Raw genomic sequence first — 17,897 nt, forward strand, 5'->3', positions numbered from 1 at the left:
CATATACTTTAAATCATCATCGAGTAGTTAAAACACTGCTCGTGTGAATTCTACCCCTAGAATGAGGCATGAAGTCATTGATTGTTACATTAGTTAAGGTTTTACATGTAGTCTTTACGTCCACATATTTAAATTAGGGCTGTCGATTTAACGTGTTAATAACGTGCGATTAATTTTACAAAAAATAACGTGTTAAAAACATTAACGCATTTAATCGCAATGCTTTCCTGAGAAATTCAAGCTTGTAGTACCACCTGTTTACTCCAGAGGGCAGTAAGTGAATCTTTAGCTGTGTGAACAACACAGTTTATTACATTGAACAAAACATTAACAACCCATCAGCGGACACACAAACGTGCGTTACGTTCTTGCGTTCAAAACACTTGAAGGACCGCAAATGCGAACCAAGTGATTTCAAGATGTGTTTAAAGATTGAGTATTAAACTATATTTAACATGACACAGTGACCTACTAATTTTACTTTTATGATGCAACACACCCGAGATACGACACAAGCATGTCTGACGCAGGTCGTATGGACTTTACCTCACAAATATTTAATTACCAACAAGGTTAAGTAGGTGTCCTTTAAACTGTTACACCGTTTTTACACAGTCAATCTTTATTTAAAAACATCCTCCCTGAAATAGATCCACTTTGCTCCTTCAGTAATGCTGTAGATGAATCTGCCCCTCACCTTTTTTGGGAATGTGTCCACGCTGTAGTATTTGAGCAAATATTGTTTGTTTGTACATACCTCTATTTTAACTAGTTTTTCTTTGCTTATAAAGATGTTTTATTTGGTTCTCACAGTTTTGATAACTTAATATTTTCTGATTAATCTGTTTATTTTTCTTGCCAAGTTTTTATACATGTGTAAATTTATGTCTATAAAGCCCGTATTTGCACTTATTTGTAAAGACTTAAAATATCATTTAAATACTCTTTGTACCTCCAACAACTCCAAAGCATTGAAAACCATTGCACTATGATATGAATATAATGTCTTGGCATTATTGTAAAATATATCTGTAGTATTGTGTACTATGTATACCCGTCTTGTTTGTAAAAATAAAATAAAAATCTATTTCTTTTCGAGATTTATTGTGGACTCGTCAGTCCTTAAACAAGTCCTCATAATAAATCTCCAACTGATTGACAAATTCACTTGTGAAATGGATTGCTGTGAACTGTATGCCAATGATTGACTTATGATCAATAATATGGTAGTAAACAATACATTTTATTCTAAAGCCGCTTTTTGTATTGTCTTATCAATGATTAACTCTTCTGCTACAAGAATGTAATGCATTTTAATTATCTGAATATTTTTTTATTTTATATATATCATTTTTTAATATTTAAAGATAACCATGTATAATTATTTCATCATTATATATTGAATTATTGTTATATGAGGGGCTTTCTCAGCAAATATTTGTATATGCGATTAATTAATCGGGACAACCTGTAATTAATTCGATAAAAAATTCAGCAATTGACAGCCCTAATTTAAATGCTTTGCTAAACATCTCCCCAGTGGTATGGTTGGAGTCTGGGCACTTGCAAACAGTATACCACTGCTCGGCGGTTTCAAATTTATTTTTGGCTCGGAGCGAAGAACTTCTCGGAGTATTCCAAGGCCTTAAGTATTGAAAAAAGCCTATTGTTCAGTGTAATTTTGTATTTTTTTTTTGACAGGATCACTGGGCAATACTGTAAAAAATTTAACATTCAAGAATGACACATTGTTTTCTGTTATTGTGATTTCGGTGTAAATACATACCTTTCTAGATTAGAACCTCTTACAAGGAACGGATCACCCGAAGACACTTTTCCCCTATTGCATTCGCATTCACAAAAGTAACCACCGTAGTGACGTCATCCAGCATCGACCACTTTTATTCTGACGTTTTTTCCATCGCAACAACAACAAAATCAACAACACTGATGGAGGATTTATACAAACTTTGGCTAATCGGAAAACAAAGGCAGCATCCTAATCTGTGAATGGTTTAAACAAAAGTGTTTTTGTGAATAGAAACCTGAACAGTTTAAAAAGGCACCTTATTTTATCCTAACTTCATCCATCATTATACAGCCTCCGAAGGCAGCTTTTTCCAGTTTTTGGACACAGCCTGTGTCTTCAGGTTACAGTTTAAACAGTGCGCGTGAGCCGCACGTGGTGATCCCTGCTGCAGCCGGAGTGAGAGATGAGATGAGGAGGCGAATGCAACAAGTTGAAAATGCAATTTTAAACCTATTTATCAACACAATCTTTTCCAATAAAGGCTTTTATGCCTCAACCTAAATTACAGTACTTAACTACTGACTCATTGACAAAGACATCTTGATGCAAGTTAACCACGCAGTAACAGGCACGCAATACTTTCCTCATGTAAACTAGGTTTAATGATGGTTTAGTATTTAATAATGTTCAATTACCCCCTCTCAATAAGCATCTGATTATATTAGATCCGTCATCCAAGGAAAAAGTCAATGTAGTAATCCAGAAATCATTTTATTTGCTTTATTGTCACACAGTACAGATGCGATAAAATCATATTGTGTCTCCGTCGGCATTGTCGATTTTGTTGTTCTGGAATAACGTGTGCAAATAGCATCACAAGTTAAATGGTCGATAATAGATGACGTCACTACGGTGGTTACTTTTGTAAATGCAATGGGAAAAGTCTCCTCGGGCGTTCCGTTTCTTGTAAGTGTTCTCATCTAGAAAGTTACAAAGGGAAAAGTACCAGGACTGTAGGTGAGAAAGGGCCTAGTATCTACCCTGGAGTAGGAGCTAAAAGTGTCCCCTAAAACGGCTTCGAGGACTATAGTTCCATAGGTACGAAAGCAACTAAAGGACTAGTCTTTGGTAAGAGTACCTAAAACGGGCTTTAGTACCACCAGTGGGAAAGGCCCTATGGATCTGTTGGGCTACCTTTGCAGTGTAAAGACAGCAAATTAAAAAAAAAAATTAAGGAAAAAAAATGACATGTCTAGATGTGAAAATCAGTCTCTAAATGTTATTTTAGAAGATTTGTATTAAAACACGTAAGTTATTAATAAGCACATTTATTTGCTCTATAAATCCAAAACCTGAAAACAGTGTTTCAATAACTTAATAGCCGCCCCCCCAACTATTATTAATAAAAAGCTAAAATAAAGACGTCAGAGTTTCTTTAGCTATGGATACATTAGTTTGTATGAATCCATTGGCCAAGCTAATGGGCAGGCAAATTAAACAGCCAAACACCTGCAAAATAAACACTGGGAAAATGCTGTGCTGACTAAATTAACTGGAATGAGTACATTAATATGCTATGAAAAATTATGGTTATGGGCAATGGTCTTAAAAAGACAAAGTGTAATGACAATGTATATGAGAGAAAGAAAGGGAGAAAGAGAGAGCAACAAATAGAAAGAGGGATGAGATTAAGATGTACACAACAATGCTTTTTACAGGATAGGGAGCAAAGCATGCTGGGAAGGAGTATGGTCAGAGCTGATTTTCCAAAAGCAATTTGGATGGATCCATAAAACCCTGGAGAAATATACATCTCTGTAAACCAAAGGTTTAAAGAAAGTCATCTATATATTAACTATACCCTGTTCTTGACATTATTGAAGACAAGGATCAGGTTAGTTGAACCTAAGAAACTACCTATATATAGGGGATACAGTCAATTGTAACACACACATATATATATATATATATATATATATATATATATATATATATATATATATGTATATATATATATAGAGAGAGAGAGATAGATTTCAGCATATAAAGGATATATACTATTTAGAAATGTTACACAAAGAATTCTATTTTGTTTTTAAAGCCATAAAGAATTTTCTTCATTCTGTTACAACAGATTATTTAATTGCAAAAATGAGCTAATGAAGATAAAAAAATTGTATATAGTTCATATTTTTGAGATATCAATGATGAAAGTGATTTAAAAGTAAAAAAAGAAAAAAAAAAAAAAAAAGTATAAAACTTTTCCAGTCATTGGTTCAGAGGAGGATTCACTCACCTCTGGCTGGAGACGATTGGCTCGCCGGCCGTAACTGCTCATCTTGGATGGCTGAACTGATTGGCGGAGGGGGATGGAGTGGGGTTTGTATTCCTTATCTATTTCCTCACTGTCATATGGCTTGGGCTTACATGGCTGGATGAGCAGAACACACACATGAACACACAAGGACATCTACCTTAAATTCACAACAATGTCTGTGTTTCCACAAAATGAACTTTCAAGAACAACTTAAGAAAAGAACATAAGAAAAAAAAAAAAAACAGAAGACGTCGAACACAGATTGTACCGGTAAACTTGCTCCAGACTGGGACATCTCGAAAGGATACACAATCCTCTCATAGTGTGACCTCAGGAGAGAGCCGATGTTTTTACCCGGAGGATAACCAAGTTTCTGTGCCACACGTGCCCAGCGTCTCTCCTTACCAACCGCCTCAAAACCACCCTCCTCTGACACGATCTAGTAGAAAGGACATTCAGCATGAGATTTCGAAGTTTATCACTAGCCAATACAATAAGGTATGTACATTTCTATCTAATTTAAAACAAATTCAGTTTACTGCAATTTATAGATCTACATACATGCTATACTAAATATGTGTGCTTACAGAGTCAAAACACAGGACATGTGGCCTAGAGCGGGGTGTGTGAAAATGAAATCTTGCTGGCAGCATAAGGTGCATTTGATGCTTGTTCTAACCTTGTCACTGCTATTATAGCATCACACATTTCCTACATATTTCCTAAACTGCATCCAAGAACACATCTCAGTGCATGCAAAGGTTGATTTGATGTCCAGAAAATGGCTCAACACAGCTAGGCCTCATCATTACACCTCATCTCCGCCCCTTATGTTTTCCTATTATCATTCCAGTCTCATTCATTGATACAAACAACTATAAATGGCTGCAGTATTCACCTTAGCTAAGCTGAACAGATCCAGAATACGTCGTTCAAGGTTGGGAATCTTCAGAGAGGATCCCTGGATCTCCCAGAACTTGGCAATTCTGTCCAGATAATTCAGCTTCACTCGTGTCTCCGCCTAGGAACAAACAGATGTATTACACTGACTTTTCAACGTAAGAACGTGTGGGTTGTGATTCATGTAATAAGACGAGTGGGTGAGGAGTTAAAAAGGATGCAGCTCTGACCTCCAGCTCATTGAGTCTCTGAATACGTGGTGTGAAACGGAAATTGTCAACTTCCACAGCAAACGGTGGCTGCCAGTCCTGCAACAAAGAAAAAGACCATGAACAATCATTGTGGCATAACCTTACTGGTGTACAAAAAAAGACTTTGAGAGAAGAATGAGATGATTACGTTTGGTGGGCGAATCTTGCATATTCCAGACTTTTCTGCTATAGGACGGATTTTGGCGATATATCCAAGTGGATCCTCAAACTCCTCCCTCGATGGTTCAAATACTGGACATTCCGGTGGTGGAACAAACTCCTCTGCTCCATCCATAGCTCTGGATGCAAAAAATACATATAAATACCATACAATATTTGAATAGAATATATATGTGTTAACTTGAATATAAATAATGCAATACAACTTCAAAATCTAATTTAAAAGCCAATGGGCCTCATTTAATGAAAACATCTAGCATTGAATGCAGCACTTTATGTAAGAACTGTTGTACAAACAATTTACACAGACATTCATTCTGCTCATGTTTCATGAATGAGGCCTATTGTTTTTGTTTAATGTGAGAAACTTTAGTTAACTAATGCAATTGTTCGTTTTTTTTTTTTTATGTTACTACTCCAGTGGTCAATTTCAAGTATTCCTAAGCAATCCAATCGGTTTTGGGTGAGAGCAGACCAAAATGGAACTCCTTTTTCAATGTATATCTTTCCATTGCAATCTCTAGGCACGATCATGATTTCAAGCTTGATTACTCTTCCTAGCAGTCGATACATGCACAGAGCACTAGATGGCACTATAGGAAGTGTAATCAAGGTTGAAATCATGATAGTCAAGAAGACTGCAGATGCAAAGATTAATTTGATTAGTCATGTTGATAAGATTATGTTTTGGCATTTTCTTACCCAAAACCGATTGGATCGCTTCAGAATAGAGATAGACTGATATATCAGTTTTACTGATTAATCGGTGCCAATAGTTGATTTTGGCACTATCGGTTATCAGCAAAAATCTATGCCAATATTTTCACCTATTTTTTCATTCCTTATCAATGAACCTATTAGGTGAAATATACACATACAAAACTCTTCATCTGATGAATATCTAGGCTATAAAAAGCGTAATTTGGTAAATATTTACTTAGAGCATTGCAACGAAGCCAAATCATTTAAAAAAAGGGTCCTTGGTGTATTTTGGGCTTGTTAATTATTAAAAAGTCCAGCATTATGCACATAATCATAATTTTTCTGGTTATAAATGGGATTTTTGTTGCACAAACTGCTTTTGGGATTTTATTAGATTTTTTACTCTTTTACCATCAATGTTTGCGCCCATCATAGTAAAGACTAAGATTTGTTTTTAGATTCTTTAAATCGGTTTTTAAAAAAGTATCGGCCAGTTAATCTGTTATCTGCCTCTCACCACCTTAGTTATCAGTATCGGCAAAATCCACTATTAGTCGACTTCTACTTCAGAAGACAGATTATTTTTTTTCCTCACAGGCCATCCACCTCAAGAACAGTTAAAACTGAAACTTATTTCAGTTACTTACATCCATATTTCATTTATATTCTTTAATATATCCTAACTCTTCTTCAATACATTACATCACCTGCACATAACTGTAAATCTGTATATAAAATATTCAAACAACATTATTGCTATGTGTTGTACGTTCGTGATTTCAAGCTTGATTAAAATCTTTTTATATCTGTTATATCTTACTTTTTTGTCACTATATGTATATACGTTTAAACTTATATGTTTGTATGTAATAGTGGTGTAACGGTTACAATTTATAATGGTTCGGTTTGTATCATGGATTTAGGGTCATGGTTTCAGTATTTATGTTCAGGGGGGAAAAAAATATTACTGCCAAATCCAAAGTAAAAAAAAATTATATTTGGTAACAGACATATCAAGAGATTTGCCCTCACTACAAATCACCATGGTTTTAATACAGTAACCATAGTCTAAACATTGTATTATTAGTAAAATAATAGTAACCACAAAATTAACATGGTTACAATACTATTGTAAAATCAAGGTTACTATATGGAAACTATAGTATTACTGTTGTAAAACAATGGTTAATTGTATCAAAACTATTATTTCTGCAAAGAAAACAATGGTGATAAAAGTCCTTGTTATTACAGTCATGGTTACTACAATATTACTATAGTAAAACCATGGTTCATTTTCATTAGAGTACTTAAAAAAAACCTCTAATTACTAACTCAACATTTTAAATTAACACCTGCATTAATATGCTACATGCATCAACAGAAAGTGTTTTAGTTCTTGTTTGTGTCTGTCCAAACTAGCACTGAGTACCTGCTTAAAGATGGAAGGGAGTATGTCTGTGTGCAGTTTTGGGCTCACCAGCGGCTATGTGTGCACCACACGCTATATATCCTCTGGTGATGTCAGCGTAAATACGTATGCTGCACTTGCGTCGAACAATGTCTGCAAACAGTGCCCGTTTTGTAAATGTTTTTTTGACCATTGCTGTTGTAATTGACAGCATAAGAAAAAGTTCCCAGACAAGAGACTTCAATGATGCAGGGGCTTCTCTCTTGTGGCTTGTTTCCTCCACTTAAATAAAATGATTTACCATACTAACAATTAATAGGACAGCTTCTCTCTGTAGAAAGTCGACCCACGTGGAACAAAGTTGGAGTGTGTCCATCTACAGAGCCATACAGGTTAATTAGCGGAGGTAACAACTGCACATGTCTATTTGGCCCTTTATTTTCTTCACCAAATGGAATGATCCAGATGCATTATTAAACTACAGATGAACCGCTAAGCAAATGTTTACTGAACAGTGGTTGGCGAATCGTATGATTTAGTTTTTTTACAGAGAAATGTTACACACCTAGTATGCATGTATATATGGTTGCATTCTCTTTAACTGGACGCTTATGTCACCGTGACAAATTCCTTGTAAGCAAACTTGACCATAAAGCTCATACTGTTTCTAATTAAACCACTGGAATCTTATGGATTACTTTAATGCTGCCTTTATCAGCTTTTGGTCCGTCAAAGTTCTGGTCACCATTCACTTGCATTGTATGGACCTAAAGAGCTGAGATATTCTACTGAAAATCTTAATTTGTGTTCAGCAGCAGAAGAAATTAAGCCATTCACATCTGGGATGGCATGAGAGTGAGTAAATGAGAGAATTTTCATTTTTGGGTGAACTATCACTTTAAAAATTAACATGAACAAACACAATCCATGACCAATTTTTTGACAACATAAGAGTCACAACTGCTAGATTCAAATATAACTATCGCTCAAAAGCAAGTCTGATAAAACTAATAACATTATATGCCATAAACCTTGTGGAACAGGCCTGGAAAACACGACTAAACATCAGCTAAATCTATACAACATCCACTAAACTAAGCAAGTAGTTCAATAGACAAAAGAGGAAGTCTCTTTTGCCAAGCACTTTGATGTTAACTCTTGAATAAAAGAGAAACTCATTTTCTGGAATCTCGTCTACAAAAGTACCTTGTTCCAATCAAACATCCTAATAAAACATAACGTTTATCACTTCAGAAATACCCTGCTTTTGACTTCGTCTTCCTCTCAATCTCAAACAAAATGGGGGAGGGAGCAAAAACATTGTTCATTTAGGCCTTGTCTGAGAAACGTAATAATAACCTATGCACAAATACACACTCATTCAGCATATCCTCAAAAGAAGCGCACGACTATATAGCATGGACTTCTAACAGGAAAATGTATAGTTTAACATTTCATGCACTTCTATAGATCTTACTGTAAAGGTTACCTTGCATGCTAACATGAAATCGACAACAAAAAAAACCATCACGTGACGAATTCGCTCACCCGTCATTCCCCAAGCTAATAATGACGTTTGCTTCTCCCTTTGAGTGATCAATCACTAAGATGCGCAACTTTTAGAATATTTTCTCTCGCATAAAATCATCTTTTAGATGATTTAAAAATCAACACGACAACGTGGTTTATTGACTGTCATCATTCTCACCTACAGACGAACTGAAGGTGTGATGTGTATAATATTAAACGATCAGTTTACGAAATCCAGCAGCTAAATAAACATGTCAGACCAAGTGAGCTGTCTAACTGAACATAAATTCAGCTAATGAACTGAACCTTTAAGACAGTAGGGTTAGACTAAAACATAATCATTGCGTTTTCAAACGCCCTTACGATGCCTCAAAACACTGTCTAGACAGGAAGACCCCTCACAAAATACACAGACAGGGCCGTAGCTAGTAGGGTGAAAGTTTGTAACGATTCTAGGGGTCCAATGGTCCCACAACAAATTCTAAACTGTATGTTTTAGTAGGAAAGCGGCCCGGATTACCTTGCTAAGGCCCTGTATAGAGAGACAACCATACGACTAAATTTCCTGTAGCTTTAGCCTGCTATCCGGACCCAGTGCGCGTGAGCCGAGAAATGCGTTCAAATGGACAAATACATACAAACAGACCATTAAAGAGTTCTTAAATGACTCTTTTTATACTGATTCGCGAACATAATGTGCAGTTGGGATGTAGACACTGGCTAGTTTTATAAAAGCACGACGTTAGCTGTCCAGCTAATAATCAAAACAATGAAGCCTCGCAATCATTGTGTCAGCAAACCCACAACGAATCAAACACACGTCTGATTTAACGGCAAAAACACAACTATTATCAAATTAACATATAATGTAAACACCAAAACAGTCTAGAGAATATGTAACAACACCAAGCAGAAGGATTCAACTGAAGTGAATGGCCGAGTTATGAAATTGACACGCACACACACCGGGTAAGGAAACTATAGTTTTCTCATATCGCAGGTGTCTGGTTGATATTGTGCCATTTAAATCGATCACATGATCAACTGCATTGGATAGAACACACATATTTCGCGCGCGCACGCACACACATATATATATAAATAAATACATATATATGCATCAGCAAAGGTAGTTGGTTGAATCCGAGTCCGACAGTCTTACATTTCTGTACTCGGTCTGAGTTCTTCAAGCACAGTCGGTGTCGCCTCGCAGTGATTATTAGTGAGCAGGTGTGTTTTATGATGATCACAGGGTCTATTGTTTGCTAGAGGGTCAGTCTCTGGGTGGCAGTGGCTCTGCGGCCTCCTCGATCAGCCCATCCCAGCACACACACTCACGCAAACACTCTCGGTCGATTTGAGCGATGACGACCGCGGATATCTTCTTTTCTACCGACTCCTACACGTCCTGTGTAAGTTGACGTTTTCGTTTCAATAACCGTTTCGTTCTGCGTTGTTCCAGTGTGTTTTTCCTCGTTAACTATCCTCCGTTCATCCTGTCTGAACTCCACGCCATCTTGGGTTCACCACAACCTAAGTACAGCTCTCAAGATCCATCGATCTCAGTTGGGAAACATGCACTTGACTAGACGCGAGAACGGCCTATCCCTCCACGCTGCTCGTTACATGAAAACTAGTCCCTGGACGAACACGACTTAATACAGGGTTGGGCCCAGTGATTATCCCGCATGTAATGACACATGCTTCGTGATTGTATACGTTTGTTTAAAGTGGACTATTTAGTTTGTATTGTTGAATTGAGTGTAGTTGTATAAGTGATGCAGGTAGATGAGCGGACGTGACGCGGAGTGATATTTCACCTCTTTCTCAGAGAAGTAGTTCCAGTGAGAAAAAAAGCGCACACGAGGTTAGTAGCTCCTCTGTGTACGTGAAGCAAAATGAGTAGCGACGACTAGTGGCAAAACATCAACAAACCATTTAGAGATCATTCAGTTAAAGTTTATCATGGCAACCTTGTCAAAATGAATGTGGTTTCCCCCATTACCGTATAAAATTATTAATTCATTTATTAAATATTTCACTGGAACAAAGCCAAGTTAATATCAATTAAACGTTGTTTTTTGCATGGACTTAAAGATGTTTTATGACTCATTATTGCTCTGATCAGTTTCATGAAATCTACTGAAACATATTTTCTGTTTATGAAAAATTATATTTATATACAATATTTTTTAAATATAAATTAAGGTTAACCATTTGTGGTTATAACTAACAAAATATAAAAAAGAATAATATTACGGCCATATTAATATAATAATAAAAAAACATTATTGTATCTCCCTCTTCTAGTTTTTAACAATTTGTATGTATGTATGTATGTTTTGCAGCAACAACCAAAATCATCAACATCAAATTCATACACATCACAAACTTTGTTTTCCATTGCAGGACACTTTATATATATATATATATATATATATAATGTATTCATAATAATATGCAATAATTATTAGCATCTTTCAGAATTTGCTTAATTTCATATAACATCTGTACACAAATAAGATGACTTCATATACATTTTTTTTTTTAAATTACAATTCCATCTGCTTTGACATACACACTTGTACAAGTTTACAGATTAAATACATTTTCATGTTCTTCCTTCAAAATACATACAGTATGCAATAATCATCTTCCCAAACACACACATTCACACAACCAACCAACCACATACATGCACGCACACACCTTTTAATACAGTTGTTCCCATTCCATTATCAATATTAAATCATATTGTGGCAGTCTATATGTACAGTTTGTTTATACAGAGCTCAGATAGCCTACGGACATACCCATGCAAAATAATTAACAGAGCAAAGACAGACAATTTAAAAGATTATGGAATAATGTAAATGCAATTAATATTGTATGGATTTCTAATCTTTCAATTCTAATCTTACATTGGTATTTGGCTATGGATATGTTACAATATCTGTACTTTCAGCCCCATTTCCACTTGCCATCTTCTGCTATTATTCTTTACTGTGACTTCTGTTTAATGCAAGCATATATAATGACTATATAGAAGCAAATATTTATATGGACACTTTTGTGTTTTGGCAAGGTTATGAAATTATACAAAGAGTTTGTTTATGATGTTGTGATAGGGTAGGAAAGGGCATGAATATCTTACACTCCACATTTGAGCATCACAACAAGATATACTGTATAATACTGAGCATCTGCATTTAGCCCAGTGACAAAAATATATAACAGCACTTGAGATCACAGTATGCATCCACACAAAAAGAAACTTCAAGCACTACTTACACTAAGGCCTTGCTTAATGCTAGAACCTTGATGTCTCATTCAGTTAAACTGAAATCATTGTATTAGTGCAGAAATTATATATTGATTCCTCCATTCTCCTCCTCTCCTCCATTATCAAGAAAGAAGAGTAAGGTTCTGACAAACTAAACGCATCAAAACAGGTAATCTTTTAGCCCCAATTGAAAATATGTTGCACACAAAGAAAGCTGAATCAAAGCGTCATGACTGGTACAGCTTAAATAATACCCATTCAAAGTCTCCAACATTCAAGGACACTTGTGTTTGTCCATAAAAATCATAATAACAATAAAACACATCATTGACACTCCACCATTGAATGTCAAAGCATGAGAAAACTTTTTCTATACAGAATCTATCATATTTTGTCAAATTTATAACATCTGTAATTTCATAACAGAATAGGCTATATTAATTAAAATTAAAATTCATAGCAAACATTCATATAACATCATAAAATATATATCTAAAAGACAGCTTGTAAACAATTGGCAGTATTAATGCAATGGCACATTGATTTACACGTCATAATACAGACATTTCAAAGATGTGATGACAAAATGGAAAGGCAACAATCTATATATATATATATATATATATATATATAATTTTTTTTTTGAAAAAAGTACTGAGAATTTAGACATGGATAAATATGAAGGTCTCCAATTAGTAGTAGGGTGGATGATTTTATACATGAAACTGATTTAAGTTCATTTAAATTAATTCAAGTCCTTCTGGTTTCTTCTTTAACCAATTTAGTGTCAATACAAACTGCTGGTTAAATGTAATATTCAGTAAAACACAGATTTTCAGTTCTAGTTTTTGCACACAATCATTACTTTAGGTTCAACTTTAAAAGAAAAATAAATATTTCTGAAAAAAGCTTGTTATAAAGAATTTGTGACATTTAGGAAATTTCTTAGTTTATCCATTTCTGCATGATTTTATGTTTTTTTTTTAAATATTTATCTGAAAGTAGTATTTCATTGGTGCAACTGTATGTATGAACACCAATTTTATAGAAACAATGGAATTATGGACATTGCAGTTGAATAATTGTCATTCAGATTGACAGTAAGTTTATCCCTATGAACACTCATTCATGTCAATGATATAGATGTGTACAAAAAGCAATGGAATAATTCAAAAGAGCAATGGAATAATTCAGCAAATAGAAGCTGGACATCAATTTTGTGAAAAGTTTATTGCATATTTGCAACTGCTATTGACTAATGCTAAACACGTTTCACTTGGACAGTTATTCTGGAATGTAATAGATCATTGAACATGTACTGTGCTTTGATTTTAATGTCTTAGAATATATGGAGTATAGAGTCATTAGTATGCTATCTAGTCTTCACATTTTCTGGACAGGTTCTCAGTTCAAAAAAGGTATTCAAACTGGTTCAGCAATGCCTGTGAATACCTGCAATAATGAAAGTGCTATCCAAACATTTCCCCCTAACATTATGGCTACAAGCAATTGAATCAAGACTGTGGACATTTGATTTTTATTTGAGTCCACATGTTTGTAATCCTTTTGCATGCTTAAGGATTATAAATTATGCCTAAATGTGTTATTTTTTTTAAGGAGAAGCATGAAAGTTATTGTTTGGCTCCATTACCATATGACAATGGCATCTACAACAACTCAGCACTAATCTACCTGAGAGCCTTCATGTGTATCAAACTATCTGTATACTTTGTTGTCACCACGTTATACCACATGCTCACATGTTTGTTTGCACAGCTTTTTCTCGTCAAGTCCCTTCAGTGCCCGTTTTTTAGCCCTAAACTTGTGGGAAACGCAAGTGAAAGTAACAGAGTCTCAGGAGGCTGCGTTTCTTTTTGCCACTAGTGTTGTTATCGCCTTTTGACCTGCTGCAGCCCACCTCCTCCACCCTCGCAGTAGTCCCTCCTCCAGCCACCAAAGGACCCTTCAGGGAACCCCAGCCTCGTGACTTCCCCCGGCTCACACTACCGTGCTGATCCGGTTGGTAGATTTGGATTTGGCGCGTTCGACTGTACCCGTCCCCCCAGGTCCTGCTCCAGTCTGACCCGGCAAGGGTCCTTGCTGACCCCCCGGTTGGGAAGGAGGGCCTTGGTGCTGGGGGGGGAGAGGGGAGAGAGGTGTAAGAGGGATAAGGGGGGAGGAAGGGGGGGGTAAAGGGGAGTGGAGGGGGGGAGGGGGGATGGAGGACAGCGGTGGATACTGGGGCAGATACTGGGCGGCCGGCTGCCCGTGGTGGGCAGTGGCGGATGCAGAGACTGGAGGCGGCTGAGTGGGAGCAGGGAAAGGCGGAGGAGGAGGGCTGGTGAAGACGAAGTGAGGCTGGTGCACGGGGTGGGATGCCGGGTGCGGCGTTTGCACGTGCACAGGGTGGGTGAGGGAGTGTGTGTGTGGGTGCGAATGTGACAGCGTAAGAGGGGGCTTGTTGGTGGCGCCCCCTCTGGCCGAGTGTGTGGGTTGTGTGTGGAACAGCACAAACTGTGGGTGAGGGGAGAGTGGGGAGTGAGGAGAAAGGGGGGGAGGGGGGCCGGAGCCCATGTTGCCCATACTCCCGTAGCGACCCTGCAAAGTATGCTGGGAGAGCGGCTGGTACGGGGAGTGCACGGAGGGGTTGGGGGGCGGCCGACGAGGCAAGGTAACCCGCTGAAGCGTATGGTGCACCTGACCAGATGACGGCATGGTCTGCGTGTGGTAGCGATGGTGGTGGTAGTATGGAGGTGGAGGCTGCCCACTGACACTGTTGCTTGTAGTGTGGCAGTACTGGGCGTGCAGGGCTTGGATTTTGGAAGGTCCCCCTCCCTCCGCCGGACATAGAGAGGAAGGGGATGGAGGCGGCGGTCCTCCGGTGGTTGGTGGGGCCACAGGGGCGGGGTAGGGTGGCCCCGGTGGGATGGTAGGAGCTTTGGCTCGTTTGCCCCCAAACAGGGAGCCCAGGAAGGAGCCTGTGTTGTTGTTGGTCCCAGTACCCACTCCACTCATTCCTCTCTCTGTGCTGCTGGAGACTGGCCCAGTGCCTGTCACCGCAGGTGTGTGTTGCTGCCCCGACCCACCCCCCATCCCCACTCCGGGGCTCAGGATGGGGCGGTGAGGCCGGTAGTCTTCTGTTCCATAGCATCCCGGAAGCACAGTGGCTACTTGGTAACGCTGGTGAGGCTGCGGACTGCTAATAATGGAACCCTAAGATAAAGAGAGTGGGGGGAAAGGATACGAGATAGGAAAAGAGGAGAGCCAAAAAGAAAAAGGTTTGAGGGAAAGGATGGTGTGTACAAAAGATGGCAAGACCAGAAAGTGGAATGAAGAGAGTGTGGGCGATAAACAGAGAGAAATTTGGAGAGAAGGAAGAGAAGACAAAGCAAAAGTATACAGAGAGAATAGTGGGTTTGTTGGGTGGGGAGGAGAAACGGGTGAGTTGATTAGGTTAATGCAACAACATTATTTTAGCATGTTCAATTAGGACATGTGATATACATGGGCCCAACTTTATATTATGTGTCCCTAATATCAAAGAATGTAACTGAATATTTAGAACTGGGGGACCAAATGTAAAAATCTGTCATTGAAAAAAAAAAAAACAATATCAGTCAATGTCAACTAATCTAAATAATGGTAATGGGGGGACGCCCCCCCAAAGTACTTCAGTAGATGGTTCTAACTTCAAATGGAATTCTATTTATATCGTGTGTCAATGTAAAAATGTGCTAACTAGAAAATAATTAGCAGTTCTGCTACCAGTCAAAAGTTTGGAACTGTCAAGTTTCTCATGATGTAAAAAATCTTTTGATCTAATGACTTCTCTTGATCTAATGCTTGAAATTAGTTTTATAGACAAGCATAAATTGTGACTTCATATACATACATTTTTACCAAACTAGAATTTTAGTCATTCAAATATAAGATAATTATGAATTGCTTGACATATTTTTGGTAACTACATAATTCCCATTTTTCGAATTGTGTTATTGCCTTGTTTTAAAATGTGGAAAATTGTAATAATAAAGAATGTAGATTTGTCCAAATTTTTGACCGGTAGTGTACACGAGTCTTTCTCATTTAATTATACATTTATAAGGGATGCAATCTAATATAAAGAGGGACTCAGTAGAAAAAAAAAAGAAAAACTGATAACAGCACAATAAAAAATGTCAAGTTATCCATGCATATCATTTTGCATACCAAACATCTGTACAAACAACATTCAAAACTACAAAGCACCACAAAACTAAAAATAATGACATTACAAAGCACTTAAATTATGACTAAAATCCACATGCGGCTCTGAATGTTCTACGGATGCTCTACAGAATATTAATGACTCATATAATTTATTCTGGGTCAATGGGAGGTGTCCAGATCCAGATGACTCAGAATTAATTCTACAATATATTCAATATATGATGTCCCGGATGAATGTAAATCTTAACAGTAATTTCTCTCTACACAATCACTGACTAATGATATTGTTTCATCAATTCATGTGTACATTAACATTCCACAGACCACAAAAGATGCACACATATGGCTCTGTTTCTATGGAGAGGACACATGCAGAATGGCACCGTGTTTTGTGGGGATTCCAGGCAGACATGCAGGTGGTTTGGGTTTGGGGACTAAAGCTAAAGATACAGACCTCTGCTTCACTGAGACTTACTTCCATTGTACTGTCAAGGGAACCAACGCTGTTTCTGCGGCCACGTTTCCCTGTTGCCCAGTTAGTACATGTCAGTCATAACTGCAGTGTGTGTGTGAGTCAGTGAATTAAAGCGTGAACTAAAGGCAGTCCCTTTTAACAGATGTTTCCTTTTTGGTGTCCTCAAATGTGAAGAGATTACTTGCAACAAAAGCTCAAATGAATGGTTGACTTAAATGGCTTAAATGAATAGCTCACCCAAAAATGATAATTGTGTCATAATGTTTTATTTGTTCCAATCCTGCATTTTTTTCTTCTTCCATTATAGAACACAAAAGGGGCAGTTAAGAGCTGTTCACACAGAATGTATTTTTTGCGTCTGTTTTTCTATGTAAACATCTATGTAAATATGCGCTAAATGGACGTCATTTTCATGACAACGTCTCAAATTAAATGAGCTTCAACTTAAATAATCACGTTTTGAGACAATTTTGCTCTATTTATTCCACCACATCTAGCTTTTTTAAAGCAAGAATACATTCTGTCTGAATGGTGGTAGAATGTTCTTGCAGCTCTTTCCCATTCAATGCTAGTGAATGAGAATGGGCTATGATGAAGCTACAAAAATATAAAAAAACCAAAAGTAAAAACACAATAAAAGTGGTCCATACTTGGCCTGCGGACATTCTCACCTGGCGCATCATGATTGGTGAGACACAAGGATCAATTCTGTTTGATGTCCTCAACTTTAGACATAGTAAAGTGTCTTGAGGCACCTGGTATAAATGTGTTCTCAGCTATAGCGGAGGGGAAGATTTTCAGTAGTAATGACTTAAATTTGGTCGGTTCTAAACACAAAGCTATCCAATGGCATCAGAAGACTTGGAATATAGTGCACAAGTCATATGGACTT

The 17,897-nt window shown here is 37.3% G+C and overlaps 2 protein-coding genes across 7 annotated transcripts in view; both read right to left on the minus strand.

Moving 5' to 3' along the window:
- The window catches only part of LOC127630611 (lysine-specific demethylase 5C-like), a 39,042-nt gene extending 28,440 nt beyond the window's left edge, over positions 1-10,602 (minus strand). The window contains 6 exon segments of the mRNA XM_052108222.1: positions 4,047-4,181; positions 4,336-4,506; positions 4,966-5,088; positions 5,198-5,275; positions 5,367-5,517; positions 10,201-10,602. Of these exon segments, the coding sequence (XP_051964182.1) occupies positions 4,047-4,181; positions 4,336-4,506; positions 4,966-5,088; positions 5,198-5,275; positions 5,367-5,513 (654 nt within the window). The 5' untranslated portion in view covers positions 5,514-5,517; positions 10,201-10,602.
- Positions 10,603-13,532: 2,930 nt separating this feature from the next.
- LOC127630917 (IQ motif and SEC7 domain-containing protein 1-like) overlaps positions 13,533-17,897 on the minus strand; it is a 107,943-nt gene continuing 103,578 nt past the window's right edge. For 2 of the 6 annotated variants that reach the window (XM_052108786.1, XM_052108791.1), the window contains exons 13-14: positions 16,985-17,055; positions 13,533-15,520 (exon numbers count right to left, since the gene is read on the minus strand). In XM_052108786.1, the coding sequence (XP_051964746.1) occupies positions 14,138-15,520; positions 16,985-17,055 (1,454 nt within the window). In that variant the 3' untranslated portion in view covers positions 13,533-14,137. Of the gene's footprint in view, positions 15,535-16,984; positions 17,056-17,897 lie in introns of all 6 variants that reach the window. The other 4 variants (XM_052108788.1, XM_052108790.1, XM_052108789.1 and 1 more) reach the window with 4 other exon arrangements.

The sequence above is a fragment of the Xyrauchen texanus genome, chromosome 37, assembly GCF_025860055.1.
Source record: "Xyrauchen texanus isolate HMW12.3.18 chromosome 37, RBS_HiC_50CHRs, whole genome shotgun sequence".
NCBI lineage: Eukaryota > Metazoa > Chordata > Actinopteri > Cypriniformes > Catostomidae > Xyrauchen > Xyrauchen texanus.